Genomic DNA, 24,105 nt, shown 5'->3' on the forward strand with positions numbered 1-24,105 from the left:
TAATTTTATCTTGAATAAAAGGGTATGAAAGAAGAAGGCAGGTCAACTCTTGCAAGATAAAGAGGAATGAAGTTGTATACCAGGAGGCTGACAATGGACAAACCTTTTTGTCTGTTTCTCTTAAGACTGGGGAAAAGGGACAGGATGAAACAGAAGGAGGGGACATTTCTGGTTCTGCTCTGATTTTTAAAAGAGTTTAAAGAGAGGGATACCTATAGCAGAAGGCAGATAAATCTTTGTAATATCTAATATTATCTTAAATATAACCCCTACCCCCCACCCCAAAAAAACAAAAACCAAAAACAATGTTGCGGAGGAAAACCCTACAGCTCATATGTATCTCAGAATCTTACCTTTCTCTCACTGACATAAAAAGAATCAATTAATTTGGGGCTTAACAGAAAAAAGCATCTTCCTAGATCATGGGTTGGCAATCTACGGCCGCCGAACTCAAATCTGCCTGCCACTTACTTTTGTAAATAAAGTTTTATGGTAACATATCCACAACCATTCCTTTATGCGTCTATGGTTACTTTCATGTTTCAATGGCAGAACTGATAGCTTGCTACAGAAATGGATCATTTGAGTATGACCTGCAAGGCCTAAAATATTTACTCTCTGACCCTCTACAAAAAAAGTTTGCCAAGCTATGAACTAGATCATTGATCAAAAATTCTCCTGAAATTGGTATATGTGCATAGAATTAGATTTTGGGCAAAACAGAAACAAAAGACAGATACTAGATGCTCAGTTATAAAGAGGAGATAAAGTTGACAATAATAATCCATTCTGTAGACTCTCTCAGAGAATAGCTGAAAGAAAAAATAATCATAAACTCTAAAGCTCTCAGGGGTATGATAACCTAAAAAACTAAACATAGCAGACTATTTCTGAAATAGAAAATCAGACTTTCTAAGAAAGATAAGTACAGATACTGGTTTCCCTAGCTGGAAAATAAAGTTCACATAACTCAAAGGACAAATAAAACATGCTTAAGAATGGGTAGAGTTTACCTCATACTGTTGGAGACACTGATTCAGGCTGTCAGCATCTGTTTTGCTGTTATACTCCTTGTTCAGAATAAGACTGGTAGTGCCAACCCAGGCTCTCAGATCTTGAAGTTTGCCTTCTAGTTGTTCATACTGATTTAACACTCTCATCTAAGAAATAAATGGCAAATTAGATTATAAAAATCTCCAATCCTGCAAAGACTTTGTGGATAAAAACAAGAAGCTACCTTTTTTACTTCCACAGCATTCTGGAGGTGGAGCAGTCTGGAATTCCAGGTGTTACTCACAGAGCTAAGAGACTTTTGAAGATTCTTGGCGTCTTTCTCTAGAGCCTTCAGCAGTTGAGAGGGGACTTCCTGAGGCTGGCTGATGATAATCTGATTCACACACTCCAACTCCTGATTCACCAAGGTAGATAGCTCCTTTAGCTCCTTGTCTAACACCTGATAAAGTGGGATAAAGTGGCGTTACTTCCAAAATCAAGACTAAAATCTTGCCATCGAAAAATTGGCTGCGAACACATTTTTTTCTTACCTATAGGCTTCGGGGCTACTAAAATGTTTTTATATATGTTCATTAGTTTATTTGGTTCTCACAATCACTAATCCTTGAGGTAAGCAGAGTAGGTATTATAATTCTGAATTTACAGAAGAGATGCCTTCAGCACTTAAATATAATTTTTTAGGGGGCTGAGGTCACCTCACTCACATTGTAAGCAACAGAGCCAGAACTTGATTCAGATTTTCTGACTCAGTGCAATTACCCTTCCACTACAACTTGTTGCCTCTCCAAGAGTGTTACTGCCTACATCACATTATGCAAAATAAGTCAATCAAAAGGAGAACTCTCACTCCTAATTCCAAGGGGGCAGAATCAAAGAATATAAAAATATCCCAAGCCAGCTTTCCCACTCAGCTCGTCTACAATATTGTGGTCCTCAGCTGAGATACCGGAAATAAGCCGTGGAAAAGCTACGTATATCTTTTGGGCATCATCATCCTCAGCAGTATCTGTACTTGGCATCTTTCTCTAGAGCCTTCAGCAGTTGAGAGGGGATTTCCTTTAGCCACTCTACCCAAGGCCATACTCTTGCTATTGAGAGAACTGGTAAACTCTACAATCTCTGCCCTCACTGTGACTCCAAATCTGTGACAATTCTTAATTTCCAGTTCCAATAAAAGAGCTCTTCTTCCTCCCTTGTCAAGGCTGTCTAATTCTATGTCATCAGAAGCCTCACTTCATCAGTCATCGCTTTCTCTCTCCTCTAACTTCAAGTTCTCCTTTTCTACTGGTTCTTCCTCCTCAGCTCAAAAATATACTCAAAACAATCATCTTTCAGTCCATCTCCTTTAGCTAGTGTCCTACCTTGTTCCCTGCCTGCACCACCAAACTTCTGGAAAGAATGATTTACATTATTTGTCCCCACCTTCCAACCTCCCATTTATTCCCACTGTAACCTAGTTTCTATTCTACCACCCCACTGAAACAGTTCTTACCAAGATCACTAGTGACCTTCAGGCATTACTCCCTCTTTTAGTTCTCATTGTACTCAGTCTCCCTACTGTAGTTAATACTGCTGACTACTCCAGTGAGCCTCTTCTGCTGTAGTTTCTTTGAAACCAGTATTTCCTGGTGTTCTTCACAGATTTCCACTTACACCTTTTTAATCCATTTTTCATCCTTTAAATGGTGGTGTTTTTTAATGTATTTTTCTTCCTGAACAGTCTCTATTTCCTCCAAGCTGGTGGGTCTGGAGGAAGTGTCTGGAAACCTACCTTGGCCTGACACAGCCGATCCTGTAGCTCTGTCAGGCTTCGCTCCAGAGGTTGAATTTGTTTGGTTCTCATTTCAATGTCTCGTAATAGAGACAGGTAGGATACCAGCTTCTCATCGTGTTCTAGACAGAGTTGCCGGTTAAATACATTCTGTAGAGGAAAACAAAAAACAAAAAACAAAACACATTCAGACCTAACATTCTCCTTTAAGTTTGCTTTTCAAAGCAGGCTGGGTCTTATTGATAGACAAATAGAAATTTTTACTACACTTAGGGTGAGATGAAATCACATGCTACTTTGTCTATGTCTTCTCAAATCAATAGAAAAAGACTGATTTTATTAACTTTTTCAGGGAGCAAAAGCTCATAATTATCACTTTAGCAAAATTTCCAGAAGCTATTCTGACTGACTTCAGGTAGTATCACCCCAGTATTTCAAGTTAGCTCCAGTGTTAGTTTTTAACTTAAAACCCTTGCAAATTTCAGAAAGACATTCAGAGCCATTGCCTAATTTTCCAACAACTGTGTTAAAAACAGATAATGGTAAATTAAGTTGCACCTTAGAGAATCATCTAGTGCTCTGAAATGTATGTATGCATATAATTATATATGTAAACTCAGTATCCAGTCAAGAGTTTTAGCATTAAATTAGTTATTTTTAAAAAACAAGACATAACAAAAAAACATGTACAACACAACACACTACTGGGAAACTTACTTTAGTTGCTCTGAAGGGCTCTGGGTTTACACTTTCATTTCCCTTTTCCCTGGGTGCAGTCACGAAGGGAGTTTGTTCACCGCCAGGGCTTTCTCTAAGCTTTTCTTGTGGTGTCTTCTCATCCATCTTTATTGTAGGGTATATGAGGGGCTTTGTCCTTTCCTCACTAGTCTCTGGTACAGTGGGACTAATGGTGGCATCCGGCTGCCCTGTACTCTCTTTTTGAGACACATCTTTGAACAATTTCTCTGGAAGCGGGAACGCCAAGACTCTAGGAACTCCCTGAGTCACTACACCTTCAGGGGACCCTGACATTTCTAGAAACTTCTCTCCAGTTATTTCCTGAGTTGCTACTATTTTAGACTCAAGAATTCCACAAAGTTCATTATCACTTTTGCCATTCTGATTATGGAGGTCCTTTCTCTCTGAGAGTTCCACATAATTGACTTCTGGGTCTACTCTAGAAACTGTAATTTCCGATTTAAGAGCTTTTGTTGAGTCAAAAGGTACTTCTTGGTATGATTTTTCTTGATATTCATTAGATGAGCAAATCACATCTTTGGTTTCCTTACTCTTAGAAGTAGCACAGGAATCTTTATAATAGTTGGTCTCCTGTCTGGTGGTTCCTTGGAAAGACTTGTCTGTTTTGGAAATTCGGGATGTATTTGCAACTTGGGCTTTTCCAACTGATTCCTGGTAGTGCAGTCCTTTAGGTCTTGGGGCCATAGAAGAGAATGATTCACTCTGGGCCCCACCAGTAGTAGTTTGAGATAAGTTTTCTTCTGGTTTTAAAGTCAAGGAGAGGCTTAAATTGACTTTTCCTTCACTGACCTGATTAGAGTTGAAAAATGGTAAAGCATCTTGATTTCTTACAGAAATTCCTTTGGGTACCATTGGGGAAGAAGAGTCTTCAGCTTTACAAATAATAGAAAATCCCAGCTCTCTATCAGTTTCTTTCCCTTTTTCACTTACGGTTACTTCCACTGACTGACTCTTTATACTGGAGTCACCATCATCTTGAATGGCAGTTTCTTGATTTGACTTTTCTTTTGAAAGAATTGATAGTTTACATGTTTTAACATTTTCTTCTACAATCATCTCCTTCTTCTCTGTCTTCCTTTTCTCGTTGGTGTTCACTGCTTTCTGCATTTTGCCTGAAGTTTCACAATTTGATTCTTGTGCTTCTGGTATAATTTCTCCTGGGTTTTCTCTTATTTCTTTAGGAGCTAAACCTGATGCAGACTGTTTCATATGGGAAATAATTTCTATTTCTGGCAATATTTTTTCCTGCACTTCATTTGTATCTTTTTCCATGTTACCTTTACAATCACGATCTTTAGCATCTGGTAAAGCTCTCCTCTTATCCTGATCCTTGCACTGCAATTCATTGAATGAAATTTTTCTGCTCTTTTTTGCCTGTTCCCCATCAGAAACTCTCGTTTTAACATTTTCTTGTACAGAATGACTTTTGATTTGAAATAATTTCTCACTTTCTCCTATGCTACAACTCATTTCAGCAGTCTGATTACAAGCAGTTAACATTTCCTTTCTTAGAAGTTCCTTCTTTAATTCATATACTTCGATTCCACTTTGCTTTTCAATCTGAGTCTCATGATCACTGGACTCTAAAGTATCTACTTGGATCAAAGTTGCCAGTTCAGGGCTAATAAATCTTTTCTCAACAGCTTCTTTTAAAGTCACTCTTTGGTCATTAAATATGTCAACAATTCCTCCATTTAATACCTGATGAGATGCAATAATTCTGACCATGTTTTCATCCACTAATTTCTGTTCCAAAGCTGATGCCAATGTCAGTCTTCGTCCCGTGGCAATGTCTATGATTCCCCCAGTATTTGCCTGAGCTTCCAGAACCTTCAGTGTAGATGTAAAGTCTACCTTTCCAAGCTGAGTTGCTTGAGACAATGTAAGTACTTTGTCACTAATTCCATCTTTAATGTCTGAGAAGGGAATTACTTCTAGATATCTCTGTCCAGATTCAATATCAATCTTACATTTCTTTACTAATTCTGAATAGGGAACAATTCTGTAATTCTCAGGATCTACAATCCCATGCATCATTCCTGAAGACAATATTGCTTTATTAGTTAACAGTCCTTCATTTTTAGCTTCTGCCAAGGTCAATCTCTGGCAAGAAATGAGATCCATGAAGCCTCCGGTTGATGCCTGAATTTCTTGGATTTCTCTTTTCAAGTCTGGGGCAACAAGATCTAATTTTATAGCTTCAGGAAGGGAAATCGTTTCCTTTGTTTCAGGATGAAAAAACTGATGGTGGCTTAAGTTCTCAACTTTTTGTAGTTGCTTGGCTAAATCTTCATCAATGATGCCATGTTTAAAGGCATTATCAACAGAAAGTCTCATCCCAGATACATGGTGAATGATACCTCCATCTACTACCTGCTTTGTCAACAACTGAATGGCCTCCTCTCTCTCCAAAAGTCCTCTGTCAATGGACTGCATAACTGTTAAAGGGGCCTTATTATCAGGGTCCATAATTCCAGTTGTTTCCATTTGTAAGCTAATTAATCTCTCCCTAACTGTTTTTTCAGCACCTCTGCCTTTGGAAGCTTTCTCCAAATTTATAAGCTCTGTCTGGTTAGCACTGTCCACCAAGCTAAGATTTGAGGCCAAAGTCACCGAAACCTTTTTGCCTCGTTTCAGGTCAACGATTCCACCAGTTACCACCTGCCCCTCTAAAATTCTGGTGGCTGTTTGTGTGTCAAGAAGTCCAGCTGCAACTGCTTCCTTCACAGAGCAGAGTGTTTGCGTACGGGGGTCTAAGACACCACTTATAGCTTTGTCTGCCATGAGGACGTTATGTAATAATTTCTCATCCATCAGCCCTTCATTGATGACTTCTTCGGTTGTCAAAGACTCACAGGTCTGAGAGTCAAAGAAGCCCCGAAACATGTTCAGCTTTCCCATGAGTTTCACAGCAGTGTGACTGGGCACAATGCCTTGGGCTATTGCTTCATTCAGTAAGAGCCGTTGACCCGTTTGTTCATGAAAGATACCACCATCTAGTAATTGTGCAGATAATATATTTAAGGTAGCTTCCTCAAGCAAATCTGAAGGATGACTGCATGACAGGGAAGTTTCACCATCATTACCTGCCTCATCTGTCTTTTCTAACATCATCAGACTACCACCTGCAATGTTTTCTCCTTCTGGACTTTGTTTATGGTCATCGCTACCTGAAAATGTTTTATTTAAGGCTTTCTTTTTGTCCAGAGAATAAACATTCATGTTATTTTCAGACTTTAGTTCCGATTCTAAATCTAGAGTTTTCTCTACCTGAAATTTTGACTTTTTGCTTTGGGGTTTCATGAGTGGTCTTCCACTTTCACCTGGAATATGTTCAATTTCAAGTGTGTTTGCTTGTTCTTCCTGACACATAAAGGAAGTCTTTCTGAGAGTCTTCCATTCTTCCTTTGGTGTTTCAACAGAAAAAGGATCACTGTCTACCACCAAGGTCACGTCTTCTTCCTCAGGGGGTACTGTAAGGAGAAATCCTCTGCTGACATTTTCTCTGGTAGACACTTCTGTCAAGACTTCCTTTTTGGTACCTAACGACTGCCTTTTTAACTCTGATTTAACTTTATCTTTGACTTTCAAAGTATCAACATTTGGATTTCTCACTATTTGTTTCCCTGCAAGGTCCTTTTCAGGGTTGTCTACAAAGGAAACTTCTGTTTCTATAATGGTCTTTTGGCCTTCTGCTTCAGTGCAATTTGCCTGATCAGGATATTCTTTGTTCTGAGAAGAGAACTGGAGCTCACATGGCTTCACAGTCAGCCCCTCACAGAAAGTTTCTGTGGGTTTCACATTCACTGATTCTTTTAATTCCTCAGGAGTTTCTAGTCTCTGATGCCTAATTCCAAACACTTCTGGAGGACTTATTTGATGTTCGCCTTTTGCTGTTAGTGTCTCTATCAGCTCACTGTCTAGCAAGAGCAGCCTCTGTCCATTCTGCACATTAATATAGCTGTGAGTCATCAGTTGAAACAACAGCTTCTCGTTTTGGTTTGCCATGCTCTCAGTTTGGCCCTTGCTGCATGACAGACCTGATACTCCAGGATTAATGTTTAATTTGCTTCGTTCTGAAGAATCTGTTAATTGCATGTGGGGCATCACATCAGGTATGCAAATTGATTTTAAGTTATTGGCAAGATCTTTGTCCAATACACCATTTTCTATTGCTTTTTTCCAGGAACAAATCTCTGTGGTTGCTGGTAGAAACAGAGCTTTAATATGCTGTCGGCCACTAAGGATTTTATGAGCTAGTTCTGTAGACACAATACCTTGTTCCAGGGCATCTGTAATTGGGAGGATCTCGCCAGATTCAGGCCACAGCAACCCCATGAATGACCAAAGGGACTCCAGAATTACAAGAGCAATCTTAGCAGCTACCAGATCATTGCTCACTGCTTCATCTACTGTCAGCCTATGCCCAGTGACAGTGTCTATGATGCCTCCTGTCTGAAGCTGCCTTATGAGAATGGCACAAGCCATATCTTGGTCAATCAAATTATGTCTTACAGCCTCTTCCACTGTAAGTCTATGTCCTGTTCTCGGATCTACTATGCCACCAGCAAAAAGCTGAGCTTCCAGCAGCCGGACAGTGACCTGCCTATCTATTAGGCCTTCCTGAACTGCACGGAAAATGCTAACCTTCCGGCCTGATTTCAAGCTCACCATTCCCCCTGCCAATTGCTTGACAGGTAGCAATTTCTGCCCTGATTCTTGGTGGACAATACATCTCTGCATCAGATCCAGCAAACCGATTTTCTCAGCTGTGTTGGGGTCTATCAAATCCTTGGATGATCTCAGGTGAGACTCTAACACTGAGTGAAGCCATTCAGAAATGAGGCCTTGTTGAAAAGCCTCCTCTAGGTTAATACAGTTCTCATTAGAGGGGAGACTGAAACCTCCGGTTGCCAGGTGAACTTCTAAGATTTTCAGTCCAACTCTCTCATTGATTATTTTCTTCTCAATTGCTTCCACTACAGAAAGAGGGCCTTTGCTCTCAGTAAGCCTGTTTATTAAGGACAGAGTATCTTGTAGCTTCTGGAGTTGCTGGAACATCTGAGGATTAATGAGGTTTCTGGCTAGGCCCTCCTCCAAAGAGAGCTTTTCATTGGTCTCAGGGGCAATAAGACCAGACATGATAACCTGGGATTCCAGGAGCACAAGGCCTGTGTCTTGGTCAACGAGGCCCTTTTCCATGGCTCTGAAGATGGGAAATATCTCCACTGTGCCTAGGTCAATCACCCCAGCAACTGCTTTGCAACCCTGAAAGAAAAAATGAAAAAGAAAACAAAATCAGAGAAGCACAGTTGTTGAAAGGAGTCATTCAAAGAACTATAATCTATCAAACTCTGACAATAAGAAAAGCTCAGCCTGGGATGAGCCCTAACAGGAAGGGAATACTCTGAAGCCTGGCAGTGTTAATACTAAAAAAGAAGTTTTCTAAATTGCAGAATGTCTAACATGGCCAGAAGTTCACAGATTACTTAAGGGATGGTAGCATTAAGCATATCAAAGTGATCAGCTCTACAAAGTAGCAAGCAATGAGAGGAAAGCTATCTTTAAGACTAAATTACAACAAAAGTTCTTACAGTCACATACCAGGTCCCAAAAGTGAGAATTCATCTTTATATAGCAATTTCAAAGTGCTGCAACCCATGCAGAAGACTCTTGAAGCAGTACTTCCCTGCTGATGAGTTCAGGACTGGTCCACAGGATTAAGAGATATCTAAGCAACTTGACAGCCACACAACAGATGTGTATCTCAGTAAATGCCTGTGTATGTTACTCAAGCAGCTGTTTAGCAGCTGGGGTAGTTATACTCTCAGTGGCCAATGCTAGCATCTGCTAAGGCAATGACTCCAAGTTAAATTAGTCCTGGGAATTGGAAGTAGCAAGTCAAGGAAGGAACAGACTGAGGACCCTTGCCTGTGGAACCACTAATAACTTTTCTTCTGGTCTAGGCTAGAATGGGTAGTAACCACCATGATTGGGCACTTAATAGATTTACTGAGCACTTAAAATGTTTATTGAGTTTATTTCCTGATATTTAACCCTCACAGAAATCCTAGGAAAGCAATTATTTTAATCTTTGGTTTGCAGATAAGAAAATGAGGCACAGAGAAGTTAGATAACTTGCCGAAGGTCACGAAACTAGTGCGCTCCCAAATCAAACCAAGGTCTGACTCTAAATCTTGGGCTGTTCTTCTGCCTTCCCCGTCAGCTCCAGAAGAACATGAACGATAAGGACAGTGGAGTCACCATCTTACACAAGAATTAGGTCCTGAGGTGAGTGAATAAGGCATACCTTATACATAGTTTATCTAGCCTTGCAAAAAAAGTCTAAAAAACAGCTCATAAAGAATTCTTATTCTGAAGCCTTTTATCACAAAATAATGGCATTCAGAAATTAAATCATTCACGTGTTTTACCACTTGCAACACTTCATCACTTTTACTACTCTCAAACTTTCTAACTGTTGTACACATTCATTACCTTAATCTTCTCATATGGTTTCATCTGTCTGTCTTTGGTCAGTATTAATTTCTGATCCTTATTTAACTCTTTGACTTATCCATGGAGGATCTTATTGAAGCAATTGTCAATCACTTCCCTGCCTCTTAAATAATGCATTTTACTTCTGTCTCAGTGGAAAGTGCCATAAGAGCAGGTACTTTGCCTGTTCAGTGTCTACGAGCAGTACCAGCAATTCAATAAACGCTTGAAGAATAAACAGATTGATAAATAGTAAAGAAATCCTTAACGTCATTAACTTATTTCCCCCAGATTTTAGAAACGTGCACTGAAGATTTCAAGCTTGATTAATAGCACACTCTAAGAGATGCCAAATGGATAGCAAATGAAGGAACAGATTTTGTTCACTTCTCCATCTCGCTAGATTTGTTCAAATAATGGAACGACTGACAAATTGTCCATATTATTTAAAACACGTGTCATTCCCCATCTCGCCCTTGTTTTCTGACCCAGAATGTCGAGTTTAACTTGTATAAGGTGAATGTATGTTACGTGAATCTACTAGGTATCTAGTCTATTGAGACCGAAAGAAAAATTGCATTGCCATATGACTCTTCGAGATATATGAAAAACAATTTTGACAAAATTCATGTAAAGACTATTCGGAAGTAGATAATTCTTTTGTAAATTTTTAATTTCTTCTGTGAGATTCATGAAGTTTCGGAATTCTGATATTGAAGAAAGGCCTGGAGTCTAGCCAAAGAGAAAAGACTACACAGGAAGCACTGAGCTGGGACATAATCCAGAGAAAACCATTTCAGTCTCACCAAACATGGGCATTCTGACCTAAACAAGCAAAAAAAGAAAAAAAAGACAGAGGGAGAGGAGAAAAGAAAACATAAAAGGCTTTTTACTTACCAGAGTTGCAGGATACGCCTTGGGCAGATAAGAGACAGAGCCTTATGGAGCAGCTCAGCCGTATCGCACACACAGTGTAAGCTTGGTGTTAGCGTCCAGCATGCGACTGTTTTTGTTTTGTTTTTGCAATAAAGAACCCCAAACAGGTCGTCCTCTTTTCCCTTTGTGCATTTGTGCTTAAACTCCAAAGGGTTAGTGAAACTTGTAAGCAAGGATGTCAGTTAATCAGAACAATACTTCACATGAAACACACACACGGTAACAGGGACACATCATGCTCAATGTAGTGGTGCTCAGCAGCTTGTCTTTCTTTTTTTTTCCTCCCCTTTTTTAAACTTTCAAAATGAGAACTGAATGTTCTCCGCAAGCAATTGTTAAAACTTTTCACATAATCCCTTATATGGTGAAGCAACAAGCCATTAAAAGTGGGCCACCTTACATAGAGAATGCTAAACCAGCACATTCCTTTTGGAAATCTACTCTCAAATAAAACATAGCTGGTTCTGTCTTGTGATCTTTTCAACTCTAGCTCCTGCTGCACAAATTTCATATCCATGGACCAGAGTCAAAGCATATTTTGTCTGAATATCATTTTGAGCATCATCTATACCAAATTTGGTTACCACATGAGGTTTAATTTTGGCTTGCCCCACATAGGTTGGCCATTGCTTCACAACATAGGAAATAAGCAGGCAAACACACATATATATCCCAGAGACACATGTATATAATATGGTAGGTTTACATATACACACAAGTATCCAAGAAGAACTTAGGACAACCAGCAGGAACTTAACACTTTCATATGGTCCAGGAAATGAACATGAGTGGGAGCTGGTAAAGATGTCACATGATAGGATGACTATGGATAAGGGGAACCAGCGTCTCAGTCAGTGCAGCTAATCTATCAGTTTGCTTTGTAAATGAACGCTTCTCATTTATTTAGTAGATATGAAAAAAAGTATAGGGGAAAAGGTTCATGGCCTTTACTTCCCAATATTTAGAACTCTTGGCTATCAACTTTTGAGTGACAATACCACAAAGGAATATTCTTATTGCTCTGTATTCAGATATAAAATTTATTTTCTCCTCAACTGCAGTCTGCCACAAAATGGTAGACAACAAAAACAGTAAACCAGGTCAAAAGGGTTAGCCGTAAGTGCCTTCTAGTACTTTTGACTGACCAACACATCATGGAACCCCAGAAAAGAAACACAAGACAAATGGCTGCTATGGTGAGGTTAAAAATTAAGTCACACTGCTCATGGAAAGCTAGTGATCATGACTCTCAATCAGCAAAGCTGTTTTCATACCATTCAAAGGTACCCTCCCAACATTTGGAGAGTAAAACTACAAGTACCTTTTGCTCTGTCTGCTGGGCCAACTGGCTCTGAAGCTGCTGAAGCTGGTTTGCGGAACCGTCACAAAGATCATGGTAAGCCTTATTCAGGGCATTCAATTGCTCAGATATCTGTTCCTTCTCTTTTTCTGAGAGCCTACAAGATGAAGAATTGAAGCTCTTTTAGAGAAAAACCTTTCTCTAAAATGTCCTTTATTGCTTCAAAATCATGACTCCTCCATCTTGGATGGTATTCTTAGTCACTATTGACTCTGGATCATCAGAGTTCCACACTCATGGAACACTTTGGCATCTAGCTCAACGTTTTCTTGTCCACCTTAAATCAAGTCATGATTCTTGGTGATGTTAATGTTCACGTCACCAACTGTCTAACACTCTACGTTTGTAGTCCTGCAACCTCTCAATCCAAATGGCCTCCACCCCACTTCAGCCCCACCCCACACATGGCAAACCTGACCCTGCCATCGATGATCAAGAATTTTTCCACTTCTGAAATTTTAAACTTCAAGAATCTACTATTTAATTATAACTTCTAATTATAACACTAACTTTCCAGTTTTTTTTTACTCTTATACCTCTTTTAAAAATATTTTAAACAGATCAAAGAGAAGAATATACCAAGCTCTCATTTATCCAACTATTCAGCTTTACCATATTTTATATTTTACCACATTTGCTTTAGATCTCTTTCTTACAAATAAAACATTATGGATATAAAGTCCAATGAGTATTTGTCATCAACCCTGTTACTTTCCTTTTCTCCCCAGAAACAATCACTATGTTGAATCTGGTGAATTTTGCAAGTTCCTTTTCTCATTCTACATTGTTTTTGAGAATGAATCCTATGATTCGTATTACAACTATCCATCAACTTACTGAGATTTCCCAAGTCTTCCTTGACTCCTCCATTTTCTCTTAATCTATCAGTCTTCTCTATAATATTCAGTTTCTTCTCTTTAGAGTCCAGACCCCACAGTTCATCATCTCAGTCAGTTCCTTACTATTATCCTTGCATTTTCTCTTCACTAATCTGATGAAACTCTAGCCCAAGACCAATCAAGCCATTGGACTTTTCTGTTCCCACATATAGGCTGCTAAGTATTTCTGGTGGAGAGGGTAAGGAATCCCACAACCATGTAGAAGAGCTCTTACTGGTTTCCAACCTGTACTGGACTCTAATGCTTTCTGACAAACCTCTTGGAGGCTTCCCGTCCATCCTTCCTTCCTTCCTCTCAGCATCACTCCAACTTTCATCAAACAACCTCTCTATTTCAAAGAGGAAATACAGACCACTGGGTACTAATTCTCTCACTTTCTAGCTTCACTCCTGGCTTATCAACCTCTATCCATACCTTTTCTAATCTTTCCCTCAGATCTCTGAGAAAAAACTGTTCCAACTATTTAAGGTTGTACTTCCTACCCACTGATGAATTTTATCCTCTGGGACCCCTCTCCGATTATTTCAATATCTTTCTCCCTTTGGTCCTTGAGACATGGTCCATAAATACACTTAATACCCTCTGATATTTTAAGAAAACAAAACTATTTTTCTGATCATGTATATATTCTACTTTAATTACTTACTGCATGCATTATTTCTTTCCTTTCCTATGGCTAGCTTCTTGAACGAGTAGTGTAATTTCACTATCACTACCTTCCTACCTCACTACATGTGCTCCCTATCATACTAAATCTGACACCATCCCCCAACTTTTCACCAAAAACTTCCAATTTGCCAAATTTAACAGATATTTCTCAGTCTTAACCTTCTTGGGATCTGACCATTCCTTCTTTTCGGAACTGTTCTCTCTTTAGTTCTGAGATATGTTCATAATTTTCTTTTACTTTTCTAGCTTCCTTTACAGGCCTGAGAAGCACTGTGAAGACCTTGAGCTTTTATTAACTAATTCACTCTTATGGTTTCTACTATACTGATGACTCGAATCTCCATCACTTTAGACTTCTCTCATCAATTCTAAATTTATATGTATAGCTGTCCTTTAGATAACTTTAGCGGAACTGTGTAAGGCATAAATTAATGTATTAGGTGCTTCCTAATACATACTAGGTATTTCCATTCTGATGTCCTGTGGGATCTTCACATTTATAACATCTAAAACTAAAGATGTCCTCTTCTCCCTCAATCCACACCTTCTTCTTAATATCTCTCTTGGTTAATGGTATCACGATACACCCAGTGACCTAATCCAGAAACCAGAAAGTTACATCTGATATTTTTTGTTTGTCACCAAACCCTGTAAGTTTATCATCCTTAATATCTTTTTAATCTTTTTCCCCTCTCCATCCCTTGTCATTTCTTGCCTATATTATGAGAACAACCTCTTAACTGGTTTCTCAGGCCCCTACTCTTGCCTCATGTCAATCCATTCTCTATTAATAAACTGTTCTAGAAACCTTTACCAACAAAATCCAATCATGTTTAACATCCCTCCACATAGATAAAATGTGAACTCCTCAGCGTGAACTACAAAGGCTCTTTATAATCAGTTCTTGCTGCTCTTAATTCTCCAGCCTAAATTCTCATCACAGCCCTACGTTTTAGACAGGTAGATCTGGTTCCCCAAACATGCCATAATCTCTCATTTAATATTTACTTATGACTATGCTTGGCCAAGAAGATCTGTGAAGTTTTAATGGCCTCAGAGACTTGTTCCCTCTTGGTTGTCAGCTCCTCTGTCAGAACCTATTTAGTAGAAATAAAAAGAAAAACTTTAGAACCTTAAAAATTAAAGCATCAAAAATGATTTGAAATAACTTTTTTAAAATCCTAAAAAAACCCTAGCTTACGTTAAATTATTACTAGTGAGCCATATATAGCTGATTAAAAAGGTAGAAATATAAATAAGATGTCTCCTTAAGTTTCAAGTACTGCGAGTTAACATTTACTGTAATAACAATTGTTCCTGGGTGGCCCACATGTGACTTGTATTATTCCACCTAATGCATTATCATATATTATTGTGACAGATGGACCTTCTACTTACCTGCTGTTCTAAAATAGCCTTTTCAATGTCTGCTGATTCTTTGGTCTGAGATGAGGTAGCTTTGCTTTGTGTATTCCTTGCTAGGGTAGACACCCAGCCCAAAAGTTCTTTAACCTTCTCCACATGTTCCTGTTTTTCCTCTTCTACCACTTTCTAGAACAGGAAATAGAAAATCAGTATGTTGGAGATTTACAGTGAAGAGATTAAAGTCTACAGAGATTAAGTGAGGTAGGTACTGACACAGAGGAAGATTTTTGCTAAATTTATCCTGGCAAAAATTGGTATGGGTCAATGTCTCCAAAAGCATTTCTTTTGTGAGTGGCTGAATATGTGGAAACTTATTTTACAAAGACAAGATTTTTATAATTACAAAATATTACATATCATTACAGGAAATTCAAACAATCTGAAATACATAATATATACTTCCTTAATCTCATTTCTCTAGAAATTTGGTATATATACTGCTAAACTTATTTGCATGCTCATGTTGTATCTTTGTGGTACATACAGCTTTGTTTTTACTGAAGTCATAATTACACACAGCATTCTAACTTGCTTTTATTACCCAAATAATATATTATGAATAACTTCCTATGTCAGTTCATTTAGATTTACTTCATTATTTTTAATAGTTTCATATTTCATCGTATAGAATTTAGATGTTTCCAATATTTCCCTTTAACAAATTACACTTTGTTAAGGATCTCTGTTCATATTCCATTCTTCATAGTTATATTATTTCTGTAATACAGATAGGTGGAAATGGGAGTGTTAGTATATAGTCAATCCTCATAATTATTACAATTCCCTATTTGTGATCTACTCATTAAAATTTATTTATAACCTCAAAATCAATACCTGCGCATTTTCATAGTCATTCTCAGACATGCAGAATGGCAAAAAATTTTGGTTGCCCAATGTTCCCAGCTGGAGTAGAACAAGGTGACACTCTACCTTCTTGTTCCAGCTCTTATACTGTAAACAAGTGTTCTTTTCACAGTCTATTTAGTGCCATAGTTTTCATATTTTTGTGTTTTTTTGTTGGTGATTGTGCTGTTTAAAATGGACCAAGTGTAGTGCTGTCCTGTGTAGGATCCTAAGTACAGGAAGGCTGTAACATGCCTTATAAAGAAAATGTGTGTTAAATAAGCTTTGTTCAGGAGTGACTTAGAGTGCTCTTGGCCATGAGTTCAATGTTCGTGAATCAACAAAATATACTTAATAAGGTGTTTGTAAACAAAAACACGGAAAACAAGGTTATGCTTTATCTGCTGATAAAAAAGTTGTGATCGGAGGCCAGAGAAACCTAACACTATACTCCCTCTAGGTGCAGAAGTTCAGTATTTGCTAATGAAGCATTTACAGCAACCTCGTAGAACAGGACGAATGAAATCAGCTGTGTGTACTTTAAATTCTGATAGATAGGCATAGGGTTTTTACTTCCATTTTCAAGATGATTTAGGATCCAACTATCCTCACCTCCTCCTCCTCCAGCCGCCGGAGCGCATCACTGATATACTTTACATGCTGAGTTGTTAAGGTCACCAATGCTGTGTAGCGAGTCCTTAAGTCCATGAACTATGGTTCGAAAAAACAATTTAGATAAGTTTTCTGCCAGAAAGTAAACGAAAATAGTTGAAAATATGAGCAAGTTTTCATGAAGTCACATGCTTAACGGAAAGGTGAGCCCTAAGTCAAACTGCAAGGCCCAAACAAAAGAATCTTCCTTAAGGGAAGACAGTGGCTTATGTCCTTCTCCCCCTTTCACCTCTTGTGTGATGGCATCTGAAGAGGAAAGCATGCGACGGCGCTTGCCAGGAGATTTCTGCTGTGACTCTACAAAAGCCTTGTATGTCATCAGCTGCAATTCATAGTCCTGAGGAGGAAGAAATTTCACTATGTTTACATAGGGCTTTATAGCTCACACACGTCATGTAACAGTATCATAGTATTTTACTGCTGGAAGGCATTTTGCTGATTTTTTTAAATTAGAGGTTAGAAACATTTCCTGTACAGGGCCAGATGGAAACTACTGGGCCATACTATCTGTCAGAACTACTCAACCCTACCCTTGTAAGTGAAAGCAGTCAAAGACATAAGTAAATGAAAGAGCAAGTCTGTGTAACGATAAAACTTTACTTATGGACACTGAAAGTTGAAGTTCATATAATATTCAGGTGTCATGAAGTATTATTTGTCCTATGATTTTTCTAGCTATTTCTCATGAGCCATACAAAACTAGGTGTGCAGGCTGGATTTAGCCTGTGGGTCAGAGTTTACTGACCTCTGAGTTTGCAGTTTGATGTTTGCTGACCATTCCTTTTCATCTCACATATGGGAAAACTAAAACCCAGAGACAGGAAGTGAGTTCCTGTAGTTAATTCAATGGGTAAGCAACAGAATCAGTCTTCCAACCTCTAAACCAATGCCTTTCTCAGGCTGCCACGCTACTGTCAGTTCTGCAATCCTGAGAATGCTGCCCTAGTCCGGACCCTCTTCATCTCTTACAAGGATGGGTGCAAGAAACTCTTATTTACTTTCCTGCCACCAGAATAACTTTTCTAAAACACAAAGATAATAACTACTGTGTTCTGCTTGAAAGCTTTTGATGACACAGAGCAGAGCTTTTCAAATATCAACATGCATAGTAATCATCTGAGGATCTTGTTAAAATGCAGATTCTGATCCAGTAGGTTGAAGATTCTGCATATCTGACAAGCTATTAGGTGATGCTCCTGACTCAAAGACCACATTTTGAGGAGAAAGAATAGAAGGCAAAGTCAAAGGAACTGAACAAGGCCTTTCATAGGTTGGCCACAACCTTCCTTCTCATTTTCCAGTCACTGCTTCTTATGTACCATATACCTTCTAGCTCTACCAGAATATTTGCTATTTCCTCATATAATCATTGTATGGTCATTCCTCTATGTCTTTGATTATGCAGTTCCTTTTGCCCAGAATGTCCTGTTTTCTACTGTCTCCTTAGAAAACTCTAGGCATGAGGAACACATGGAATGAGATTTTTTGTGCTGTTAAAAAAAATAGTAGTAGTAATAATAAAAGCATCTGCTACTATTTACTGAATGTATTTTAAGTTTGTGGCACTGTTCTATGTATACATTATCTCATTTAATCCTTACAATTACTTGGTAAGGTTAGTTACTGTCCCCATTTTGTAAATATAGCAACAGAAACTCAGAGAAGCTAAGTGCTTGCTCAAAGTCTGAAGCCTGGAAAATGATGAAGCTAGGATTTGAACTCAATTCTTTGTGACACCAAGTCTTCTGTTATTAAAAGAAATTCATTCATTTGAAAACTATTTGTTGAGCATGTACTATGTGCCTGTCATTGTTCTGAGTGTTACACATATAGTGGGGAACAAGTCAGGAAAAAACCCTGGAACTGACATTCTAGTGAGAAGGCACATAGTGAATAAGTAAATATATAATAATCTTGGGTCATTTTTATTTAAAGATGTTATCAGAAAAGTAGGAAGTGGGGAAGCAGATCATCCATAGCCTCATAAACCATATAAGGATTCAGAATTTTATTATGAGTATGATATTGGACAGTTTTCAGCCAGAGAATGACAGGATCCAATTAACTATGTTTCATCTATTATAAGGTATACATTTTCTCCACATTTTAGAATCTCTAAAATCAATGGCATTTACATAGTTGGCAGAGTTTCTTCTCTTTTGGTAGAGCATAAAATAATGGTAAGGCTTATAATAACTGGTGTCTGAGATTCCATGACATACAGTATGTTCTATAAAGGTGAATCTCTCTACAGTGTGGGAAAATAGCCTATTGGCAGGAGCAGAAGCAAGAGATCTGCTCAGAGGTACTAAGGCAGTCTAGGAAAGATTCCTCACTTGGATATAAACCAGGAAAATGGTGAGTGGGTGGGTAATGAGAGGCAATTGGATCCAAGACTTACTGGAAGATGAAGCCAACTTGTTCACAGACTGAATAGAAAGTTTAAGGCAAAGAGAAGTGTTAAGGATGGCTCATGGGTTTTGCCTCAGCAAACAGGAAAATGGTGATACTATATCCTGAGATAAGTAAGATGGTGAGAAGCATATTTGAGAAGAAAACCCAAATGTTGTATTTTTGACTTGGTAAGTTTAAGAGGCCTGTGGGTGATCCAAATGGAGACTCCTCAAATCACAGCTGATGTCTGGTACTTCTGAGCATCCTCAAATGCAGAGCCACAAGGAGTACACACCCACACTAATGGAAAGATGGGGCCAGCCTCTAGTAGAAGAGCTCTGCTGATTTGCAGCAACAAACCTATAGTGACAATGCAGATCTTCCTAAGCTGGAGATCATTTATGTTCCTTTTGGGACATGTAAAGTTACCTTCACGATAGTGGAGTATTGCTGGGAAAATTTTTGACACTGGTCCAGTTTTGTTTGATTTCTCTCAATTTCTGCAAACAAATCCTAGGAACCAAAATATCATAACATTATTGTTGTCATGACCATCACTGAAACAGCTGAACATCTGTTAGGTTCTAAGGAAATAGTTTTCAAACTATTAGCTGCATCGGGAATCACCTGGAAGACTGCAGAAAACACAGATTCTGGGCCCCACCTCTAGAGTTTCTGATTTGCTAGGTCTGGCTTTGGGTCTGAGAATTTGCATTTCTAACATGCTTCCAGATGATGCTAATGCTGCTAGTCTGGAGCCCACAGTTTGAAAACCACTATTCTGAATATTTTACATGTACCGCTTTATTTAATCCTAACGACAATAACCTTATGAGATTGGCTGAACAAATAACAGACTATGTCTATTTTATTGATGAGGAAGTAGAATATTGAGAGATTAAGTAATTTGTTCAAGGTCTCATAATAAGTGAGCAAGCCAGGACTGGATCCAGGCGATATACTCTTAACTATAATGCTAAACAACAAAAACAAACCCCAAAATACCCACAAATAAAAACTGCTTTGAATGAGATAATTTTCTTCCGCTCACAGGTTTCCCTGGGTTTTCATTCCCCCATATTCTAATCCAAGTAAATAAAATGTAATATCGAAGAAAGTAAAACAAGATAATTTTAATCTGTTCATCTAGTGATTTTAATACATACTACAGAAACTGAAGATTAAAAGGGACCTTATAGGTCCTCTGGTCTAAATGCAAAATCAGTATCTTGAGATCATGCTGCTTGAACCCTTTTCCGAAAAGGGGGCTTGAATGTATTGCCATTTGAGGAGAAGCTTAATTGCTAGCATATCATCATCTCCTTTTATGATGATCTAACCTCCCCTACACCCCCCACTAGACTGACTTCCATGGTGCTACTGCCACACCCACCGTCTGCTGGCTGAGCTGCTCCGATAGCACTCTGCTATCCTCTGCCTGGCCTGGTTTCATCATTTCCTGCTGGGCAGTGGTTTCCTCAATCCATCTGATGAGAGTTCCATGGCAGGCTCTGTAATCTCCTAGAACTTCCTGAATACTTTCTAGCTCAGATTGGCTGGAGGAGCACAGAAAGACTACTATCAGATATCTTGGTATCAATACAATAAAATAAATGAAGCAATTCCTTTCTTAGCTTATGCCTCCAGTTAAGCGTGACCACAGAGGATACATCCTCGAGGGGAACAGCAATGCAATTCCGAGTGAAAGCATGTACCCAGTGCCCCACCAAGTAAAAAGTGAATAGAAACCAGTTGTGCCCTGCTGGCCTTGGAAATTGCCTAGGGCCTAGCATCCCATGATAATCCTTGTCAATTTTTTTTACCTAGGTTGCCAAGGATTACCAGGGTTGCCAATAGGTAGTACTGGCTGTACACTTCTGTCCTCTGTTTACAGAGTACCTGTTAGATTACCCCAGCAATGAATTATGAATCACTGTAATTTCTTGAGAGGACCGTGGGGATGGGATCAGTAAAAAATAGTAGTTATTTACTGTTAATTTCAGTAACAGTTTCTTATATCACTTTTGATAGCCTAACCAGCCTTGGGATAATAAATCAATTATAGAGAATCAATCTAAACTTACACAAGTTGTGATAACTCCTCTCTCCATATATTTGCCTGCCTAGCCTAGCTTCAGATAGGTTGATTTCTGTCTTTCCTAATTCAAATCTGTCATCGGAAACAGGAACTTAAGTTACAGAAATAAAAACCACTGTATTAACAAATGAAAAGGAAGCAAGAAACTCTGCAAAGGTCCACTATGAAAACGGCTCATATTTAGATTCCAAACTAGTAAAATAAGAACTAGAACTCAAGTTCTGTCCTTGAGAAAAGATCACCAGGTCATCTGTCCAGTCTATATTCTAAGACACCATTGTCATCATGGCTTAACTGGGTAAGACCAGGGACACCACAGGAGAGGCACAGTTTAATAGGACCATCTCTGCTGATCCAAAAGCAAGCCTCAAGTCTGCTTCAGGGTCGGTGATCCCAACTTCCTGTTGCTTCTCTTGCCCAGAATTAATGCTGTCATTTAATTTCTACCTCTCCCTATCAATTCTTACCTTTAAATGTGAACGCACAGATATAACTCATTTTTTGTTTAAAGTTTAAAGTCTAGTTTAAAGTCTAGTCCCTGAACTCTAATAGGAAAAAAGGTGAGGCCACCACTTACCGGGTCTCAAGCTGGGCAATGACCCGGTGCCAACGATCCTGCAGCTGGGAGCCTTTTTCCTGATAGCGCTCCAAATCCAGGTTTCGCTCTGGGGTCAGACGACTCAGCTGCTCTGCTACTGCCTTAGCTTTGGCAATTTCCTCATCCAAGACTGAAAATACTGAATTCTTGCCCTTCACATCACTAAGCCAGTGCTATAAAAACATAAGTACAGGTTAAATATATTCCATGCTAAAAAGTAAAAAGCTCAGACTAAGGTAGACCCCAAGGACATGGTCTACGGCTGGCTCCACATTATATTTGTGATTCAGAAGCTATGCCCTACAAAGAAGTGCCTCCACAGTCCTCATGCACACTGGGAAGCCAATGGCAGGCAGTATAGTAAAGAGAAATGAGCAAATAACTTGTGTGTGAAACCTGGCTCCACCACTTATAAGCCATGAAACCAAGACAAGCCATTTACCCAATCTGAATCTTGGTTTTCTCACCTGTGAATGGAGATGAAAATCTCTTCCCTATCCACCTCACAGATTTGCTTGCGAAAATCAAATGAGATAACAGCTAAGTGATTTACAAACTTTACAGCAAAACCATTAATTGTATTCAATTATGCCTTGATTTTATTGGGGAGAAAAGAAATAGGCATAGTTCTTTATCTCTCTTTTCTAGCTAGACGTATTTCTCAGTCTCTTTGTGGAATCCATATTAAAATACATTAAATATGATACTCTGCTTAGTTCAAATACAACCTTAAGTCAGTGTCATGCCATCCAAAACTGTATTTCTCTGCTAACCCGAAGTAATGGGTATGTTACGTCAACCTCTAAGACACTCAGAACAACCAACCCGTAACGTAGAGCAATGGGACTCCAGAGCTGAGAGATCTGCTGGTACTGCTTCTTCTTGACTTAGCTTAATTTCATAACCTTTGACCAAGAGTTCAGCGTCCTGGATGCTACGCACTATAACATCGATTGTCTTGAGCCTGTGAGGGTAAAATCACCTTCATTAACACACTCATTTTGAGAGCTGCGCCACAGACCTGGGGCACTATAAAGAAGTTCAGAAAACATAACTGCCAAAATCAATTTTATCATTACTAGATGATGACAGTTTCATAAAAAAAGAAAGCATGGTATACATGCTGCCAATTAAAGCTCTAAGTAGCACTGGGATATACACACATGCAATGAACTCATAGGAGAAAAGGCATGAGGCCAGAAACCCACTCAACACACTGAAGAGTCTAAGATCTGTTATTCCTCAAGGTGGGGATAGGTAGGTAGAGGGAAGACCTTCAAAAACCAGTATTTAGTTTAGATTAAAATTTTTCTTTTTATTCTTTAAAGTCTTTTTTTCTTTCTTTTTTTTCCAGAGGCATTTAATTAAACAGAAAGGAGGTAGAAAATAGTCCTAACACTGCAAATCAACTCCCACACTGGCATTTTGTTCACTGCGGCCCATATGAATCTGCTCCATACTTAGAACTAAAACCAAGGTCTCTTGTCATGGGTGCATGCTCTTCAAGATCTGCAATCTCTCTGGATTGTTCATGAAAAACTCTGGACACTTTCCCTTCTCATCCCAAAGGAAAACATTGCCTTTTGGACCCAAATCCTCAGCTTACTCACTTGTTCAGATAAACAGTGGAGAGACCATATACATGGTCCATTTTTTCCACCACCAGATTGAGTTCTGTGCGCAGAGTTGGGACACTTGAACCAGACGGGGACTGATGGAGAAAGCTGTTGCATTTCATGGAAACAGCCTCCAAGTCTGACCTCACTTGCTGCAAATCTTCTTGGGTACGCTGTCAGGAATAAGACATACAACAAAGACGGAGACAGAATGAAACAAAGAAAGTAAAAAGAAGTCCTTATTTGTAATAGCAAAATATTGGAAACAACCTAAATGCCAAATATAAGAGAGTGGTTGAATAGACTATGAAACATCACTGAAGGGCACAGAAGGGAAAGAATATGAACTAATTTCTGAACAAAGTATCTGGATTATCAACATACCTTTAGGCTAATGACAAAAAGAACTAGAAATAAATGAACTTCAGTTAACTACTAGTTTTTATAGTCGTATGAGTTAGCAGTTCTGAAACTACTATCTCTACATGTTAGAATTAAGCAATAAGTAAAGTTGTTGCAGATAATGTGAAGTAGGTTTTTTAGTCTTAGGGAA

General features: G+C 38.7%; 1 protein-coding gene across 1 annotated transcript in view; it reads right to left on the reverse strand.

The window, feature by feature from the left end:
* Positions 1–24,105, reverse strand: part of MACF1 (microtubule-actin crosslinking factor 1) — a 208,887-nt gene that overhangs the window by 105,893 nt on the left and 78,889 nt on the right. Inside the window, exons 26-35 of the mRNA XM_025041357.1 lie at positions 23,547–23,725; positions 22,762–22,900; positions 21,916–22,109; positions 20,634–20,796; positions 19,670–19,753; positions 17,076–17,183; positions 16,787–16,885; positions 15,305–15,457; positions 14,915–15,003; positions 12,300–12,435 (exon numbers count right to left, since the gene is read on the reverse strand). Coding sequence (XP_024897125.1) covers positions 12,300–12,435; positions 14,915–15,003; positions 15,305–15,457; positions 16,787–16,885; positions 17,076–17,183; positions 19,670–19,753; positions 20,634–20,796; positions 21,916–22,109; positions 22,762–22,900; positions 23,547–23,725 — 1,344 coding nt within the window. The remainder of the gene's footprint in view (positions 1–12,299; positions 12,436–14,914; positions 15,004–15,304; positions 15,458–16,786; positions 16,886–17,075; positions 17,184–19,669; positions 19,754–20,633; positions 20,797–21,915; positions 22,110–22,761; positions 22,901–23,546; positions 23,726–24,105) is intronic.

Source organism: Pteropus alecto, unplaced genomic scaffold (assembly GCF_000325575.1).
Source record: "Pteropus alecto unplaced genomic scaffold, ASM32557v1 scaffold39, whole genome shotgun sequence".
Classification (NCBI taxonomy): domain Eukaryota; kingdom Metazoa; phylum Chordata; class Mammalia; order Chiroptera; family Pteropodidae; genus Pteropus; species Pteropus alecto.